General features: G+C 42.9%; 1 protein-coding gene across 1 annotated transcript in view; it reads left to right on the forward strand.

The window, feature by feature from the left end:
* The window catches only part of LOC111231713 (myelin transcription factor 1-like protein), a 50,636-nt gene extending 31,231 nt beyond the window's left edge, over positions 1 to 19,405 (forward strand). Inside the window, exons 11-23 of the mRNA XM_022758930.1 lie at positions 167 to 277; positions 1,133 to 1,353; positions 3,659 to 3,948; positions 4,694 to 4,929; positions 8,120 to 8,242; positions 8,390 to 8,458; positions 9,050 to 9,112; positions 9,199 to 9,282; positions 12,196 to 12,417; positions 12,592 to 12,683; positions 12,930 to 13,033; positions 14,495 to 14,638; positions 18,389 to 19,405. Of these exons, the coding sequence (XP_022614651.1) occupies positions 167 to 277; positions 1,133 to 1,353; positions 3,659 to 3,948; positions 4,694 to 4,929; positions 8,120 to 8,242; positions 8,390 to 8,458; positions 9,050 to 9,112; positions 9,199 to 9,282; positions 12,196 to 12,417; positions 12,592 to 12,683; positions 12,930 to 13,033; positions 14,495 to 14,638; positions 18,389 to 18,529 (1,900 nt within the window). The 3' untranslated portion in view covers positions 18,530 to 19,405. The remainder of the gene's footprint in view (positions 1 to 166; positions 278 to 1,132; positions 1,354 to 3,658; positions 3,949 to 4,693; positions 4,930 to 8,119; positions 8,243 to 8,389; positions 8,459 to 9,049; positions 9,113 to 9,198; positions 9,283 to 12,195; positions 12,418 to 12,591; positions 12,684 to 12,929; positions 13,034 to 14,494; positions 14,639 to 18,388) is intronic.

A 19,405-nucleotide genomic window follows, 5' to 3' on the forward strand; every position in this document is an offset into this window, starting at 1 on the left:
TCTGTGAACCTCTCTTCATCCAGAGCCAGATGCTCTGTGTGTGTGTGTGTGTGTGTGTGTGTGTGCGTGTGTGTGTGTGTGTGTGTGTGTGTGTGTGTGTGTGTGTCAGTACAGTACAGTATTAACCAGGCCGTGTGCTGTCCTTCCCCCACCCCCCCTCTTGCAGTCTGTCCGGCTGTCCCATCGCTGCCGCAGAGAAGATGGCAAAGGTTCATGAGAAGAGCCACTCGACTGACACCGGCAGCAAGACCAATCAGACATCAGACCGCGTCCTCAGGTACCGCCCACTCTGAATTACACAGTCAGACTGACATCAAAATAACCTATTTTAATAATAATGATGATTTGTTTTGTTATGCAACTTCTGTCATATGATTATATGAACTTTAATGAACTGGGGATGCTGAATGGTGCAGTAAAACTAACGGCCCAGCATTGCCGCTTAAAAAAATATTGAAAACAAAAAAGTCTTTGTCCTTGCATTACATTCTTGTGTGACTCTTAAATCATTGATACCAAATGGTTCAATGATGCCACCAACACATAAATCCAGCCTTCATTCTTGGGTAGTCTTTGTCCGGGAAGCCAACATGCGCTCTGAAACAGCTTTCAGTCCTATTCAGCCAGCCAGTTCAGCTACAATATGAATGTGAAATGGTGCAGTAACTTACTTACTTAAATAAGGGATGCCAAATAATAATAATGAGAATACACACACAATGCTCCTGTTTTTGATGGTTGTCTCCTAAAATGTGGAACCAGATTTGATATATTTTTGAATATGTTTGTCACATACTGAACTTCTAATCTTCATATGTTAATGAGGGATACTGAATTGTGCAGTGAAACAAACAACCAAGTTTCCTAAGAGCTGAAACCAGGTTTTGATTACTTTGACATACATTGCATTAGGCAGGGATGCCAAATGTCAGTGTGTTTTGTCATGCAGGCAAACCTTTAATTATTAATGAGGGATGCAGAATGGAGCAGTGAAATTTACAGCATTCTGTGAACACATCATCTACCTTGTCTTCTTTGCTGTCATCTTGACTTTGGGAAACAAATAATTGTAAATTATATTTTCCCTAGTTACCTAAATCGGGGATACTAAATAGCGCTTTTTGTCTCTCAGGCCGATGTGTTTCGTCAAGCAGCTGGAGATTCCTCAGTACGGCTACAAGAACAACGTCCCGACCAGCACGCCGCGCTCCAACCTGGCCAAGGAGCTGGAGAAATACTCCAAGACCAGCTACGACTACGGCGGCTACGACGGGCAGCATGGCGGCTACGGGAAGAGAGGCCCGACAACCAAGTCCCACCACGGGCGAGACACCTCCCCGAAGGGATACGACGGTAAGGAAAATGAACGCACATCTGCGGGCTGAATAAAATTCATAATCATCTGTCTCAGTTCTGGTTTACAGAAGGTTTTACTTTTTTTGTATTTTAATTTTTTGGCTTCTTGTTGGAACAAGAACGAGAATCTTCAATACTGGAATTAAATGAGTAAGAAGAAGAAGAAACAGCTCCAACAGTGTCATTATATATCTGGAAAATCTGATACATTCAGTCTTTATTCTGATTTCTGAGTTTATTGATCTGCCAAATTATTCACCTCCCACACACATAAAAAAACATATATTCAAATTCACGATTTTTCCAATTCAAATTTATTTTCTAGCTGAATTAAAAATAAACATAAAAAACAGGTGGATGATTTTCTGTCAGTGCTTTGTCTTGTTGAAGGGAATGAAACCTGCTATGGAGGATTTCTATTCATTCTCCTGTTCTGGGGAGAACATTATGTACTCTAAAAGCAGCACACACACACACACACACACACACACACATACTCACTCACTCACTCACTCACTCACTCACTCACTCACTCACTCACTCACTCACTCACTCACTCACTCACTCACTCATGCTCAGCACTCGGTGTATTCTCTTTGTTGCAGCACTGGAAACACTGGTGTTTTCCGCCTCTCCACATGGCTGGAGTGAAAAGCAGAGTTATGGAAATGCCAGGCTTGAGAGCCTGCCTCCTCTGAGCAGAGGATAGAGGGATGGAGGGAGGGAGGGAGGGAGGGAGGAGGTGCAGATGGAGAGATTGTGAAACAGGAGAGAGATAATGAAGGCGAGCCCTGTTTCTTTGGCTGGGAGCCATTAGTGAGATACAGGCAGGAGGGAGGTTTTTAGACGAGGTGTCTGCGCTCCCCTCCGTCACGACTCCCTCCCTCCTCCTCTCTACCATCGTTCCCTCCATCAGCATCACTCCAGCCGAGCCCAGATTCACCATCTCACCATCATACAATTGCCATGTCTTTCTTCTTCTTTGTCCCTACAGCTTCCCTCTCTTTCCACTTCTATCTTATTTTCCCTCTGAATCTCTGCGCCTCCCAGTCTGGTGTTACTCTGTATTTTTCTTGTTAACAAACCCCATGAGGAGACCAGAACAACAATGTGTTAGTCCGTCTCTAATTCTGAGACTTTCCGACTTCCCGGTCTGTGGCACTGAGCCCCAAGCTCACTGGCTCCTACTGGAGACATAAATCTCCATATTTGTAGTTTAAATATATAGTTTTATTTCCTAATTTCCTAAAACAGCTGGGCACAGCAGTTTTCAGCAATTATTACTCAAACAGGAGGAAATAGCGAATTTGTTGGGGACTACTTTCAGCTGCGGATTAATACAGTTCATCAGGTTAATGTCTGTCATGTCGACTTTCCCCAAACACACTGAAACACCAAACCTGTATTTTGGGATTTGTACAATCTGGAGAGAGTTTTTGGAAAAGCTTCGTTACAGGAGTGAAATGGCAAAGAACAAAAATGTAAATGCAAATTTAACTGGCAGGGAAAAGGAATAAATACAGACAGGAACAGTTCAGCAATTTCCTAAAACAGCTGGTCACAGGAGTAAAATCACATTCGATGAGGACTATTTTTCTAGTGAGGATTTGTGAGTGTTTTTTAAGGTGCTATATGTAGTTTAGTATTTGCTATAGCTACCTAGCTAGCATTAGCATTAACGGCTGTTTACTGACCAGTCTAGAACAAACATTGAGAGTTCAGCATCAAACTTCATTCCCGTCTCTATCTCTGGAAAACAAGCTTCTTGTTTTGCTTCTATTTCTTTCTTGCTCTCTTTTTCATCCTCTTGTGTTGGACTGAGGGCAGACCGGACGCTACAGTGACTCACTGTCGCCTCTTGAGGTGCAAAGTGGTAGTACACGATCTGCTAGCTGGTTAGCATGCTAACTTCAGTAGATATCTCTTCACATTCTGCAGATAATATGAGTTTATTTTTGATTATTTTAAATTGAATACTGACACGCAGCACCTTTAATAGTTCAGTGAACAACAATGGAGCTCTGTGGCACACAGTGCACTGCTCACACAGTCCTCATCAGGAGAAACATTCATTGTTGGTCTTTTCATGGGATCTGTTAAAAATTTGAAAAATACATGAGCAGCCTTTAAGTTTCTTTCTCTTGCCTTTCCTTCATCAGTCTTTCATTTGCATATTTTTAAATGCATCAGAAGTTCTTTTTATAATTTTGGTTCTTCTCTAACAATCCATCTGCTGCACAGTTTGGCTGGATGCCACCGTCACTCTAACAAACCAACCATATGCGTGTGTGCGTCCCTGCAGCGAAGCGCTACTGTAAGACGTCGAGCCCGGCCAGCAGTACGACCAGCAGCTACGCTCCCAGCAGCAGCAGCAGCCTGAGCTGTGGAGGAGGAGGAGGAGGAGGAGGAGGTGGCGGAGGGGGCGGAGGAGGAAGCAGCGCCAGCAGCACCTGCAGCAAGAGCAGCTTCGACTACACCCACGACATGGAGGCGGCCCACATGGCGGCCACGGCCATCCTCAACCTGTCGACGAGGTGCCGGGAGCTGCCGCACGCTCTGGCGGGAAAACCCCAGGACCTGCTGACACAGGTAGTCTGAGACTTAGTCGATTTGTTCTTTATTTATTATATTCAGTTTGGTTGGAACCGACAAAACTACTTGTGTAGGTTCAGGAAGAGATCACAGGGTTAGGGTTAGCCGGCTGGGTTTAGGGTCACAGTTGCGCTCACCTGCTGTTTGACCTCTAAATGAAGTCGTTTAGATAATCTGGATTAACGGTTTGTTTGCATGTTTCCAGATATCAGCAGTCATCCTTTAAAAACTATCCTTTAAGTTTGCTTTAGGAAAGACTTTGGGAATATGAACCTCTTTTCGTAACCCAGAGGAGGATCAGTAACCAGAGATTACTGACCCTGGAGCATGACCGTAGGAAACGTTTATAATCCTTAAAGGGCAACTCCACCAGTTTTACACATGAGGATCATTGTGCTGGACTGGAGGAGACCTGTGAAGTCTAAGAAAATAACCTTGATGACGTCATGAAGGTGACCTCATATGGGATGAGACGTCAAACCTTGTTGTGACGTGACGTTGGGACGTGGCGTTTGAAAGACGAGGGCGTTTACAGGGAGGGTCTAATGGTCATGGGAATTGTTTTTAGATCTGTTGAGGATATCTGGGCCTCCTATATTTAACCTGTGACCTGTGAGTCCGTCACCTTCATTAAAGTGAAATACTGAACTGATGTTGGTGATTGAAGACATAAATGCTGAATCCCTCATGACTGTCACCAGCCTACGTTTACCCGTCAGATATCTTCTCACTGTGTCTCCGTCAGAGTCCGGTTGGTGACCTGGACGACAGCGGTGCAGTGGATGTGGCGGGTCAGCCCGGCGGTCCGGAGGGCAGCGGGACGGTGTTGACCCCCCTGCAGCCGATGTCGCCCCAGCGGCAGGCTCTGCTCAGCAGCCGCTGCTACCAGCTGAGCGAGGCCGACTGCTGGGACCTGCCCGTGGACTACACCAAGATCAAACGCCTGGGAGACGAGCAGGACCACAAAGAGGTAACAGGAAGGTCCACGTCACAGCGCACTGACTTTATAATCGAGAGGTTTATGGTCTAAAACTGTTGCTTTTCCACAGACGCAGATCATAGAATCATTTAGCTGTAAACCGCCTCAGATCTTACATGTGAAGATTGCAGTAACATTAACAGGTAAAACTGAAGCTCTAAATGTTGCTCATGCTCCACAGCCTGCCCTCACAGTCACAGTTAACGACTTTAACCACTTCATTTAACGTATATTGAGGCAGCCTGTCCCCTAATCATGCAGAGTCAGGATAATTTGAAGCATGAAATTGAGAGATTTAAGGAACCCGGAGTTTGTATGAAAGGCTGCGTGCATAGATTAAGAGATGATGATGGTGTGTAAGCTGTTTAAAGCGACGCTCGTCCTCTGGTGCGTGGCAGAGAAGCGCCGCAGAGAAACTGTGGACTCTGTGGTCGGTGGTGAACGACATAATGTTTGCATCACTTTACATACAGGAGAGGGAATTCTGTGAGTCTGGTGTGTGTGTGTGAACGTTCACTTACCAAAGTTAAATCAACTTTAAAGGGATCACATGACTCATCAGACACGTTAACTCAGCGATACGTAACATGTGACGTATAATAAAAATATATAAGTTTTTAGAAAAGTTGTTTTATTTGTGTGAAATCCTGAATTAACATGTTTAACATTTATAATATATGAACAAGGACAAAACGTGAAGAAAACTAAAGAGGAAACATCAGAAACACAATACGACACAATGATCTATGCAAAGTGATAAATCTGATGGAGTTTACAGATAAAGTTTTTAGTTTGCAGGCTTTGTAAAGTTTACAGAAGTTCGATTAACACTTTATTTTATGGATCTTTTATTTCCTAATAATTTCTCAAACGTTTCCTGGAATGAACTGTGTAATTTGTAGTAATTAAAGGTCAAACAGAAACTCTGGGATTATTAATTTTCTTGGTTTAGTTGGCTGAGTGAAGCAGTACTGCTCCATTTAAATGTAAGTTAATAATCAGGCAATATCCAATAATTACTGGGAACTTTATTCTTCATATGTGAAGTAGAAAATGTTTGTACAGAATCAATTTTATTCTTGTAGTTTTTACCCTGAAAAATACAAGAAGAGAAGAAAAGGTTGTAACATGTTCTTAAATATTCACATCAAATTCAAAACGTAGGTTGAAACGACCTCATTCTGAATTATATATATGTACTGCTTCATCATGCCCAGTGATACTGAACAGTCCAGGATCTGCTGTGACCCAGATGAAGAGAGTGGATCTGGATCTCTTAGATTTAATCTCAGGTTCAGGTCAAAAGGAAGAAATTGATAAATGACGTTTAGAAGCAGGAGTAAAATGAAAGGCTTGTCAGTTTAACTTTTAGAATTCAGATGAATCACCCTGATTGTCATGACGGATGCAGGCGTCTCTCCGGCGTGCTCGCTGCGCTCCCATGTGAGCGGAGGCAGCACTGCGTCAGCTCGCACTCAGCAGCTCTCTGAGTGAACGCTTCAGGAGCCCGTGCACTGAAATGCTGAATTACGCTGCTAATACATAAGTAAAACACGGTAGATCATCTGCACGCCTTAAATCCTCACAGATCTGATATCACACAGAGCAATCCATGCAGCAAATTGCTACATTTGCCGCGTCGGATTTAGAGCACTGAAGTGAAAGGTTTTAATCAGGAGAGTAATTGCGTTTGTTAATGAAGCACGACATTGCAGAGGAGGCTGGAGCCTGGAGCTGGAGCAGCTGATGGGATTTTCTCCAGACAGTCCTGAACGATTTCTGCTCCCGACTGAGGAGGTGTGATGTGTGGACTGCAGAGCAGGCTGCACAGAGTTAGACCTGATGAACTGCTGCTGGTACATTTCACTGAGGCGTTAGCATGTGTGGAGCTAATCAAACAAGAAAGGCACAGAGGAGTGATTCTCACCTCCTGCTGGTTTTATAGATGCTGCATCAGTTTGTCAGTTTCTGTTCATCTGGAAACGAGACTTCATCATTTTTATTTAAAGCTCCATATTTTCTTCTTCTTCTGTGTTTTATTTGAAGTGTTGATCCACAAGAAGAAATAAAAACCATCTCAGTGTAGTTTCACATCTCCTCTCTCAGGCTTCTCTCTGGAGCTCTAGTAACAACAGGTCGGTGAGCCAATCAGAAGAGAGGAGGCTCTTGTATTTATCAGGGTGAAAACTACAAGAATAAAATTGATTCTCTACAAGCAAACAAACATTTTCGTCTTCACATATGAAGGATAAAGTTTCCAATAATTATTGGATACTGACTGATTATTAACTTACGGCCAACTAAACTGAGAAAATGAGCACACAGTCTCGTTCTTTCTGGGAAACTCTCAAGAAATAATTAGGAAATAAAAGACCTGTAAAATAAAGTGTTAATTTAAACTATAAAACTTAAAATTGTAAAGTTTATAAAGCCTGCAAACTAAACTCTTGATTTAAACATGTAAATTAAATCAGAGGGGCAAACAAAAATAAATCTGATTTATGACAGTTCCATATTTTCTTCTTCTTCTGTTTTTTATTTTGAAGTGTTGATCCTTAAGAACATATATTTAAACCATCTCAGTGTAGTTTTACATCTCCTCTCTCAGGCTTCTCTCTGGAGCTCTAGTAACAACAGGTCAGTGAGCCAATCAGAAGAGAGGAGGCTCTGAGCCTCTCTTCTGATTGGCTGACTGTTTTCTGAGTGATCCAATAAAAATATAGCAGATTTCAGGTAAAAACACTCAGAGAAACCAAATCCTGCAAGGTTTGGATGGTGGGTCCAGGTGGGCGGGGCTTGGTGACTGCTTTGTTGTGACATCACAAAGTTCCAGAAGTCCTGACGGCTGGTTTTAAGGCTCAGTTTCTGAATACAGGCTGTGTGCATTTCTCTGTGGACTGAGGCTTTGATACTTTCACAGTATTAATATAGAAGCTAGAGCTGATCTATAATCACACTACACATGGACACAGACCGTCACACTGGAGGAGCTTTAACAGCGTTTAACAAACAAAATGACACCTCTCCATCACCAATATTTTTTAATTAAACACCTTGATAAGATGGAGCCTCTCTGTTCAGACAGTGACCAGGTTTGGAAATGTAAAGTTGTGTGTACTCTGTGTAATCATGTTAACGTGGAGCTTGTAGTGACGTGCTGTAGTCGGCTTATTTCTCGTCCCTACACCAGAGCGACGAGCTGGATCCCTTCCAGGAGCTGCTGGACGAGCAGCGCTACCCGACCGAGGTGACCATGCCCAGCCCCAAACACCACAAGTACCCGCCCTGCAAGGAGAGCAAGAAGGAGCTCATCACGTAAGACTCTGCAACGCTGTTACACAACACTCACAACACAGCATCAACTCCCACGTCACCACGTCGCAGACTCAAAGTAAAAACTGGACTTTAATGGTCTTATCAAAGGAAACTGACCCTGGTATTTTGTCTCTTCACCTGCTGCAGGTTGTCGAGCTGTCAGCTGGCCGACAAGAACATCCGCGGGATGATGACGACCAACTCTCAAGAACTCAAGTGAGTTTAAACCACCAACTGTAAATAAAGATGGCCGTCGCCTCTGTAACATCAACCGCTGGTTTCTGAAGCTCAGAGTGAGCTGCTACACCGTCGCCATCTTGGCAGTGTCGGACTCCACCCCTAACTCCCAGCTAATCCAATTATGGACGAGGGGGAGGGGCCTGTATGGAACGGCGATTTAGGTTCTCACCTTCCTGTCACTCAAAGAGGCCACGCCCTCAATCCATAACTGTAGTCCTTACTACAATGTAAACAGGTGAGTTATATACACAGGTGTCATGAAGGAGGAAATTAGCTCTAGAGACCAAAACAGTTTTTGTACCAGGCTGTAAACATGTTTATTTCTGCTGTAAAGTTGGACATTTTAACATGGGAGTCTATGGGGACTGACTCACTGTTGGAGCCAGACTCTAGTGGTCGTTAGAGGAACTGCAGCTTCAGGTTCATCATGTTGATGCTTCATGTTTCAGCCTCGGAGGTTGATGCTTGGTCGAGACCAAAAAGACAGAACAGTGTCCCTTCAGTCTTCTTTACTGTTGTTCAAAGTAGCATCATGTGATAATAAAGTTGTGGTTGTTTGTGTCTCAGGTGTCCGACCCCAGGTTGTGACGGATCTGGACACATCACTGGAAACTACGCCTCCCACAGGAGGTACAGTACAACTGTCTGCAGTCACACATGAAACCGCCAGAAACACACTGTCCACGCCTTCTTAAATCTGTCCCCCTGTCCTGCAGTTTGTCGGGTTGTCCACGCGCCAAGAAGAGCGGCATCAAAATCGTCCACAGCAAAGAGGACAAGGACGACCAGGAGCCGATCAAGTAAGGTTTCTGTGAGGCTTTGAAAACACTGATCAATTTTTTCTCTCATTAGTGGTTTGTGTTTGTTTATTACTAAATCATCCTCTTCAGTTACTGAATCTCCCGCTATCATTTGGAGGACGGCGTCATGCTGCCATCACATCCTCTCACAGTGTTGTGTTTAACGGACAGAACCTGAAATATCTTAATCCAAGATCAAAATCTCAAACCAATTAAACCCGGGCAGTTTTGTGAGTGTGTGGATGACAAGGACAAACAGAATGAAGATCATAACACAACTCTATTCATCCGAGTGTGAAAATTCCCTAATTAAGGCAAATTTTAGTATTTCGAGGGACCACATGCGACGCTGTAACAATACTGACGCCAAATAATGTCTCAGAGCACTTTTTATACTAATGATAACGATGGAGCATTCAGGACCGAACTAAAACCAGGGGAATTTCCATTTCTGTCTTTTCTTCCTGTTGCTAACCAGCTATTTATTATGATTCTCCAGTTCTTACCACGGGTGTGATCTTTTAATGTGCAATCAGACTGAGGTAGAAAACAATATTACGCTGTGGCCCGGCCGGAGACAACCTGAACGCTCCCATCATTGGTTTATTACAGTGATCGGCCTCAATATGCAAAAAAACCAAACAATGAAAAGTGTTTTTAAACCTTTAAAAGATCTTTTTGCTTTAAAACATTTAAAAAGTGGGCCCCAGCCCGCAGGTTGGGAACCACTAAACTAATCATTAATTTAAGGGAATTAATTCAGTCAGTTCGGACTGCAGCTAACAATTATTTTCATTACTGATTCATCAGATTATTTTTTATAATGTTTTGTTTCTGTGAGCTTAAAGCTGACGTCTTGTTTTGATATTCAGTTTACGTTCATATAAAAGTCACAACAGCAACAAATCTTCATGTTTGAGAAGCTGGAACCAGAAACTGTATTTAAGCTTGATAAATGACAAAAAAAAAACAATTAATCAATTATCAGAGTTGACCAACAACAAAAAGTTTCAGTGATAAGATGAAAAAATAAATCTTATCAAAACTCCACCGAGCTTTGTGGGTAATAGAGTTTTAATTTTAGAAATCCAGATCTAGTGTGTTAATGAAACTGATATCAGACATTTTTGACACATTCATCCGTCTACTCTCTTAAAATGCGGCCTGTGTACACTGACCTTTCTAACTTTAGGAGGGAATATTTTGGGGAGGAGTTATGGTCAGTCCTCCGCTTCACCTCGGGCTCCCAGCAGGCCGTGACCAGGAAAGGTTAGAACCAGTGAGCGTTTGACATTTTCGTTTAAGTGGAGCCATAATGTTGAGCCAATACGACCTTGTGAATAATCTAAAGTTCAGCTGGTGTCAGCCGGCGGCCAGCTGTTGCCGCCGCCACCTCTGTTCCATCCACCCGTCGTCATTAACAGTGGAATCATAATTAAGCTTAACCTGAGCTCGGCCCGTCGACGCTCGCCTCATTCTAATCAGCACAAATGTCAGTGCGGACGGCGTTTAGGGATGCAGGCGGCAGAGCCGGGCGTCTGGAAGCTGAGGCACGAGCGGCGTTTATCCTGCTCATCGTTACACTGCCGTGGCCTGGAGCCCTCGGAGGGGAGGAGGGGGAGGAGGTGGGTGAGGAGGTGAACTGTCCCTCCATCAGAAACGTCCTGAACAGAGCTGAGATACTTTTTTAAAGATCTCTACTCGTGCTTTCTGTTGTTTTACTTCACCAGCATCATGTTTTTCATCCACAAGTGTTTCGATGATTTACTTCCTCCCACACAGACACTGGTTCCACTACCTCGTGTACAGAACATTACATAGTTAGAATTCGAAAGCCCTTATCGTCACTGTCATTTCTAATAATGAAAATAAGATAAACAATATAGAAATATATATAAAACTAGAATATGAAGTTGAGTGTATTGTATCGCACAATAATAAATCACTTAGTTTAATGTGCTAATGGCTTTGGGGAAGGAAGTGTCTCTGAGTCTGGAGCTGTGTGTTTGGACGGACCTGGTCAGGCAGGTGCTGAGCAGGACGTGTGGAGTCCTTCATCATGTCAGTGGCTCTGCTGAGGTAGCGGGAGCTGGCGGTGTCTTCCAGGGAGGGCAGCGAAGTCCAGGATGAGTTCCTTAATCTAACACAGCAATAAGATCATTTGGATAAACAAAAGAAAATCAACTAAACACAGACTGCGGAGAATCTCCCTCCTCCTGCTCCGTTAGTTAAAACTCTGGTTGTAATTCTGAGTCGGACGTATCAGCAAATTCAACTTCATAAGTTCTTTTCCCCCTCAACAAAACCATCTACAGCAGCACAGAAACTGGAGGGGAAAGAGCTTCAAAGCCTCCGCTGACAGCTCCATCCACAGTGTTTGTATCTGGCTTCACTTGTTCACAAACAGCTACAAATATTTATCAAGTCAAGTTTCTTTCTTGTCATTGTTAAAAACAACGAGACGGCGAAGCAACTCCCTGAGCAACGTCATTAAAAAGAACGACAAAAATTGTGCCAATGATAAGTAGATATAATAAACTGATAAGTAAGCAGTTATCAGTAAAACACTTTAATATTTCAAGTCGGAATTCGTTCTTCCCATTCCCATTGAACGCAACATAAGCTCAGTGTGTCAGTCGTTAAAAATCTGTCTCAGGTTAACTGGAGCTAACTGTTAGCTAGTCGCTAATCAGCTATGTTAGCAATAAGATGGTACTTAGCTGAATCAGCTAACAGCTCTACTGTCATCACAGAGCCTGTTCACTGGGTCAAAGATTATTGATTAATAATAACCATGATTAACCATGATTGGTAAATTCTGCTGAGACACAACGAGCTGATCAACCAGCTGATCAAAGAGCTGAGGACCTCCAGCTCCACAGAGTGACAGTTAAAGTTTGCTCCTCCTCTCAGGTGTCCGGTCCCGGGCTGTGATGGTCAGGGTCACGTGACGGGGAAGTACGCCTCCCACCGCAGCGCGTCCGGCTGCCCCCTGGCGGCTAAGAGGCAGAAGGACAGCTACGTCAACGGCTCGCAGTTTGTCTGGAAATCTGGGAAGACGGACGGCATGACGTGCCCGACCCCGGGCTGCGACGGCTCAGGACACGTCAGCGGGAGCTTCCTGACACATCGGAGGTGGGATCTCTGCTCCAGCTTTGTCCAAATCAAGATGCTCATATCTCAAGTTATTTCTCACCTCGCAGGCAGCCATTGGTTTTATTGCGATTCACATAACACTTGAAATTTGCTGCAGATTAACCGTCCTTCACGGACAGCAATTCACCTGTGTGTGTGTTTGTTTTATTCCAGTCTCTCCGGTTGTCCCCGAGCCACCTCGGCCATGAAGAAGGCCAGGATGAGCGGCGTGGAGATGCTGACAATCAAGCAAAGAGCGAGCAAAGGTCAGAGCTACGACAACAGAAGAAAAACCCTGAATTCAGTCAAATGATTGAACCTGAAACTGAATCTGAAAAATCTGATTTTCATTCAAACAAGAGGAAAAACCACGTGCACACTAAGATAACTCTCCATTGTGCCGCTGTCTCACATATTTCAGATTAAATCATAAACTAAAACTTAATTTTCATTGTTGTTTTTTCACTTTTGAGAAAATACATTTGTGTAAAACACGTTTTTCTTTGTTTCAGGCATCGAAAACGATGAAGAAATCAAACAGCTGGATGAAGAAATCAAAGATTTGAACGAGTCCAACAATCAAGTGGAGTCAGACATGATAAAACTGAGGACACAGGTACGTGTGTGGGAAGACTCTGGTGGGTAAACAGGCAAAACACGAAGCATTCACTGACCAATGGATCCCAGGACTAAAGGTTTATATACGATACATTTAAAAATCATGTCTGAGAAACATTAAGAGACACAAAGAGGTTTATTCACTACAGGGAAAGTGAGGAAGACACACCTGAGAGAAACACTGACATTAACTTGTCAGGTTTATTATTTGCGGATGCAAGCATGCTTAATTTATCAACTTTCATCCAGGTGTTTATTTACCTGAAGACAGAACTAGGCCTTGATTTCAAACAGTCTCATGTTAGAAACAGGCCGTCAGTATCTTTAGCATGTTTTTATCACATTGTTGTCTTGATAAATTCAGTATAATGTATGTTTCCCCACAGAAAGGCTGTTTTACTTTGCTGTTTTGTTGTAGATCAAGATCACACTTCCTTCACAGATGCTTCACATTAAAAGCCTTCCAGTAGAGTTAATGTTCCCCACTGTCTAACCCTCTGCTGATGACTCATATTTTGTTTAACATGGTTTTCCCCACATAAAAAAGTGAAAAATAAACTGGGTCTGAAGCTCATCTCCTCTTACTTCCTGATTGATAAACCTGGGTCAGGCCTTGAGCCCCGCCCACCACCTGCTGGCTCCAGGTGGACAGGTGACAAAGCAGAGAGCATCAAGATGGTGAGAGGAGGAAACATCAGAGAGACTCAGTCAGACCCAGACTCAGAGGAGGAGTCTGAGACCAGAACCAGAGACTAGCAGACGGGTCAGAGCGGTTAGCGTAGTTAGCATCTTTTATTTGTTTATGTTGTTTGTTAGCTTGCAACTGGTAGTGGCTGACACAGTGTTAGCGGTTGTGCTAATGCTAACTCTCTCTCTGTACTGACAAGGTTTCAGGTGTATTTAGCCCCGCCCCCCGTCCCCACCAGCTGACAGGATTGGTTCCTGAGGTGTGTGACATATGAAACCCTGAATCTGTGCTTATGAGACTGTGATTGGTTCACTGCAGGTCAAGGTGGAAACACTCAGTCATGGAGTTGATGGTTATTTCATCATCATGTGTCTGTGTTATATAAAAACATCATGTGGACGTTAACAAGGTCAAACACTGGGTTTTCATTGGAGGAGGGAGTCTTTAAAGGTAAAATCTCTCCCTTTCTGAGTAGGCTTTTAATTTGAAACATCTGCAGGAAGTGCTAGGTTCCAGTAGAAATTATTGTAAAGGGTCAGTAAGAGAAACTCAGAGCGGCAGATTGTTGTACAGACTGTTCAGGTTATTTCAGACTCGGCTGTTACTTGAGTTGCAGCTTTTATTTGAGAATTTACAAGAAGTTTATGGTTCAATTAATTACAAAAAAACGAGTCAAGAAAGTTAATCAGATATTTTACTATTATTCTATTAGACAGCCATGTGATAAAATCTTTGCTTTAACCTGCTGAGGGTTGGTTTCCCTGTCTGCAGATCACCACCATGGAGACCAACCTGAAGTCCATCGAGGAGGAGAACAAGGTGATCGAGCAGCAGAACGACTCGCTGCTGCACGAGCTGGCCAACCTCAGCCAGTCGCTCATCAACAGCCTCGCCAACATCCAGCTGCCGCACATGGTAAGAGAGGATTCAGCTGCAGCTTCAGAGACACAAACACTCAGAGGCCGACGGTTTGTCACGACCGATGTTTTTACAGTTTCAGGATTCAAGCAGAAGCTTTACAGGAAATGATCAGTTATATGAATGTTTTATGTTAAGATTAATACTTTGAAGAAATACTTATAAAAACCAGGAAATGAAATGTCAGACTGGTGCATCAAATTTTATTTTGGTAGGTAATTGGTATATAACTTCCTACACAATAAAGGCTCAGTGATCATTCTTGTTATAGTCAGTAGCTGGTTGATTTACACCTGTCAGGTAGCAGCTTCCTTCCTCCACTAAACATTTAATAAATACAAGAGATTCTTTCATTCAATTCACCAGTTTTTGTTAGAAATATTTAACTGAACTGAAAGAACTGGATGAATATTTGTCTGCAATGTCATTTTGTCATTTTACCTTTTATTGATTTCTTTTAAATTAATTATTTAAAAAGGAAAACAAGTGGAAAAGTTGAAGCAGTGAAGTCAGATTCATTTCCATTCTAATAAACTTGTTTTTAGATTTGTCAATAGATTATTGTCACATCTGGAAACATGACTGTCCAGATTATTTTGCACATTTTTTATGACTAAATAATAGACACAAATATTTCAGACTGATCTCTTTTGCAGAATAATCAGCTTGAAATTGTTTTATTTGTTTCCTGCTTCGTTTCAAACATTGAAATGTTTTTGTGGGACATGAACCATTTGAACTGATCTGAGACCAGCTAACATCTGCTCACTCATTTTAATCCAGGGAGGTGTTTAAAGTCGTCTCCAGCCTTTTTTCTGTAGCGACACTCAGGTTTTTTCTTCATCTGCTTCTTTCTGTTTGCCACCTCCTTTTTTTCCCAGCAGTCCATGCTGTGCTTCTTCTTCTGTGCTTTACAACGCCTCACAGAGTTTCACATAAAGAAACGGCCCCCGTCGTTTTTTTTTTTTTTTGTTGTAGTTTTTTTTTCCGTTTGAGTGAAGTGCTCATGGCTGTGTTGACGTCATGTTGTCTCAGTGTAGAAAGAAGACTGGGGCTAATTGGATAATCTCTCCTAACGCAGTATGAACAGAGTAGCTTGATAACTGGACTCTCTGCTTCCTGTGCTCCCTCTATTCCTGAGCGGGACCGCTTCATATCACACTGGAAGAAAAATGTCCGCCTTAACAAGGAATTTGATCTTTATCCCTCCTGAAACGAGCTCCACATCCTGCTCACATTCACTCACTCTAATCTTCTTTTAAATATAGTTCCAGCTTGTTTTCAGATAATCGATTAGATGATTTGTGTCGGGCAGAGTCGAAATTTTCACTCTCTAAATTGTAGAACGGGAAGAGCTTGCCATTTCCTGTTTCCAGAAAAATACAAAACTGGATTTAAGGCTCTGTTTACGCTGCAGGATCCAAATCAGAAATCGAATCAGATGGGTTTTTTTTAGCTTAATTAAAGGCGTCACGTCGTCATCTCACCCTCTCCAGCGCCTCGTTTTTATTTCAGACGTGATAACGAGCCAAATTTCAGTTTGTATTTTCTGTCTGATCAGATCTGTGTGAGTGAAGTAAGTTGAGCTGCAGTGTAAACAGAGCTGGAGGGAGAACAGCTTTTTAAGGCGGACGTTGTGTGTCGTTCATGAAGCCTTGTGAGCGCCGCCGTGTGTCTAGCGGGCTAATACGCTTCTCTGTACACCCTCTCCTGTAGAGACCGCTGCCACAGAAAGAGGCCCCAGTAAAGCATAACTGCTGTTTACAGATGCCTCCCAGAGTAAGAGATCCATTTATCCTTTATCCAATTATCCTTCTCTTCTGCACTGTCATCCCCCCACCTCTCCCCACCCCCTCCTGTAACTCCCTAAACCCACTATGGCGTCCGCACATCACAACTATCACTTTATTCTGCAGAATAAGAGAGTGTAAGTCAGTCATTGTGACAGTCACTAACTCACCGGTGGACAGTTCCAGACAAATACCATCAGCTGTGTTTTAGCACTTTTCCCATTAATGACAAAAACATTCGTCACGTGTGTCGGGAACTGACCTCCGGTTTGTTACGTCTACCTGCGTAAATACTCGCTGGACAACACACGTGATAACTGGTCGCTAACGAGGCTCAATGATACAACTGAAATTCACATGATGAAGCAACAGTAAGAGGAAAACATGAGGTCAAGATCCCTAAAACCTGGAGGCGGAGCTGCTCTGGAATCAGGAAGAATCTGATTGGTTGAGTTAAATCGCAGCCCAGTGACTGCAGTAGGAGTGAGTGACAGCTGAGAGTCACACAGTTTGAGTATTTAACTGTAATCCAGAAACACTGAGATTAGTAACGTAAGAGTAAAGTAAAATATAAATCATATATATAGAGTATGTACTGTAGATGAGTGTGTGCAGAGAGAACTGATGGTGTGAAGGAAAGGGACTGTGGTAAGATAAAAGTGAAATGTTCCCTGTAATCCCGTCTATCACTGCGAGTTCTACCTCCAGAGCTCGTATTCAACGATTCTGCAGAACCCCCGGATTACATTCACGCTTGTGTGCAATGCTCACATTTGTAAAACATTTCTTGCTGTCTACAATCTCTGCACATGAGAAGGAAAGTATAACTTATGTTAGGATTAAAGATCGTAGTGAGGGGCACAAAATCTGATCTCTTTATTTAAACTCATGAAAATACCAGTTAAAAAAGAACGTCAATTAAAACAAACATATAAATTCAATCAATAAATAATATAATGACAAGAATCAATTAAAACAGGTACAAACAGAAATTAAAAAGTCAGAGATTAAGAATCTAAAATGACAAAGAGAAACCAACAAATTCATTTTCAAAGTGTTTGGTGGTGAGCTCAGGTGCCATGAAGCCAAAAGCAGATCTTCAAGCTGAGCATGACCTGGAGCCGGTCCGTAGTCCTGGTCTAATGTGGTCCAGTGGTCCAGACTGACAGGGATGAGAGATATGACGGTCAAGTGTTCGACAGCGTCAAGGTTTTAGAGTTGCAGCTGAAGCCTGTACAAGACGACACCAAAATCTAAAACTGATTTCAAAAAAGTTGGAGGTGCTTCATGCCCGTCCTCCATCTTTCTTTCCTCCTCGCTACATATAAGACGCACCTCCTGCACTGGCATTAATGTTGGCACTGGACATAAAAGCCAAGTGAGGAAGTGTCCAGTGCAGATGTGATTCATAGAGATACCAGGCTGAGGAAACGGAGCTGGAGCCTTCAGGTACGCCATGTAAAAACCAGCTGCTTTAAAAACACAGGTGCTTGTTCGCTTCACCCGCTGAAGTTAAAAACTCAACCAACATTTCTGAACCAGAACTGCTCCGTCACCAGCAGAACTCCCAGCAGGCTTTGAGGCTGAACTACCAGTCGTGTCTCTTTCATCTGCACATGAGCTGTCTTGATTTTGTCTCCATGTGTTCAACATTAACCCTCCATCGACCCATCAGCTAACCATCCCTCTCCTGGTTTTTTGCATGTAGTTTGGAGTTGCATTGCGTAGACCGTCTCAGGCTGAAGTGTAGATGCTGGATATGATATTGAAAGAGGAGTATTTCAGTGAGTTTGTGTAACCGAGTCATGCTTTCCTTCCTGATGGTGTTCCCCTCCTCCCCCGCTGCCCGCCTGTCCTCCAAACCTTTTACCCCCACAATGTTTGACAGAGAATTTACCCACATGCACCTCCTCTAACCCGACTGTTTCCTCATTGGCTTTCTTTCCCCCCATCGCAGGAGCCAATGAATGAACAGAACTTTGACACTTACGTGAGTACACTGACAGACATGTACACCCACCAGGACCAGTACCAGAGCCCGGAGAACAAGGCGTTGCTGGAGAACATCAAACAGGCCGTTCAGGGCATCCAGGTGTAGCCCCGACTGAGGCCAAAATAACAAATGCAAAGCAAAAACAACAGAAAAAAAAAGTCAAAAAGAGGGGGATGGGTTGTTTTTTGCTGCTGTAATCTACCACAGTTGTTTTATTTCTTCTGCTGTTATGCTCTCAACTCCATGGGTATCTCTTTTTTTATTATTTTGATTGTTGTTGCCTTGCTTTGAGAAACGATTACGTTTTAAACGAACATTCACGTTTTGTACATTTTCATATGACCTAATATAATGTGATGTACTGTTTATAGCTGCTAATGTATGCACATTCTAGTGTATATGTATGTATTTATTTATTGTAAGCTTGAATCATTTCTTATTTTGATGCGATTTACATTACATCGAAAAACTTGGGCGTCACGGGTTTAACAGGGAGCAGCGCGGCGAGGCGGGAGAACGTGAAGAGCAATCATTTCCGAGAGGCTTTTCTCACGAGCTGTGAAGCTGGAGGTCGTTTAAATCCATTGATTTTTGTAATGTTTGAAAGTGGACACTAATGTTACTGTAAATCTTTAGCTGAGATTACGAGGAGAACCAATGCTGTACGCAAAAAAAAAGAAGATTTCAAACATCATGACACGGAAACTTACTGGTGCAAAATCCCATCATCCCCTTCGGAGTTGTTTCGTTTCAAACTGTCCTCTTCTGTCGCTTTTCTTTGTTCATGCGAAGAAGGAAGCGGGAAAAAAACGATGGCTACGGAAAAATGTAGGAGACAATCTGCCATTCTGAATTTATTTTAGTCATCACCCTTGACTAGCTTAATAGGACAACGTGTCAGCAATATTGGTATGATAATACTAAATCGTTTGTTTAGATATGGGATGCAATCTATATGAAAAAATGTTTGGGTATATGCAA

Source organism: Seriola dumerili, unplaced genomic scaffold (assembly GCF_002260705.1).
Source record: "Seriola dumerili isolate Sdu_G_001 unplaced genomic scaffold, Sdu_1.0 BDQW01000312.1, whole genome shotgun sequence".
Taxonomy (NCBI): Eukaryota; Metazoa; Chordata; class Actinopteri; order Carangiformes; family Carangidae; genus Seriola; species Seriola dumerili.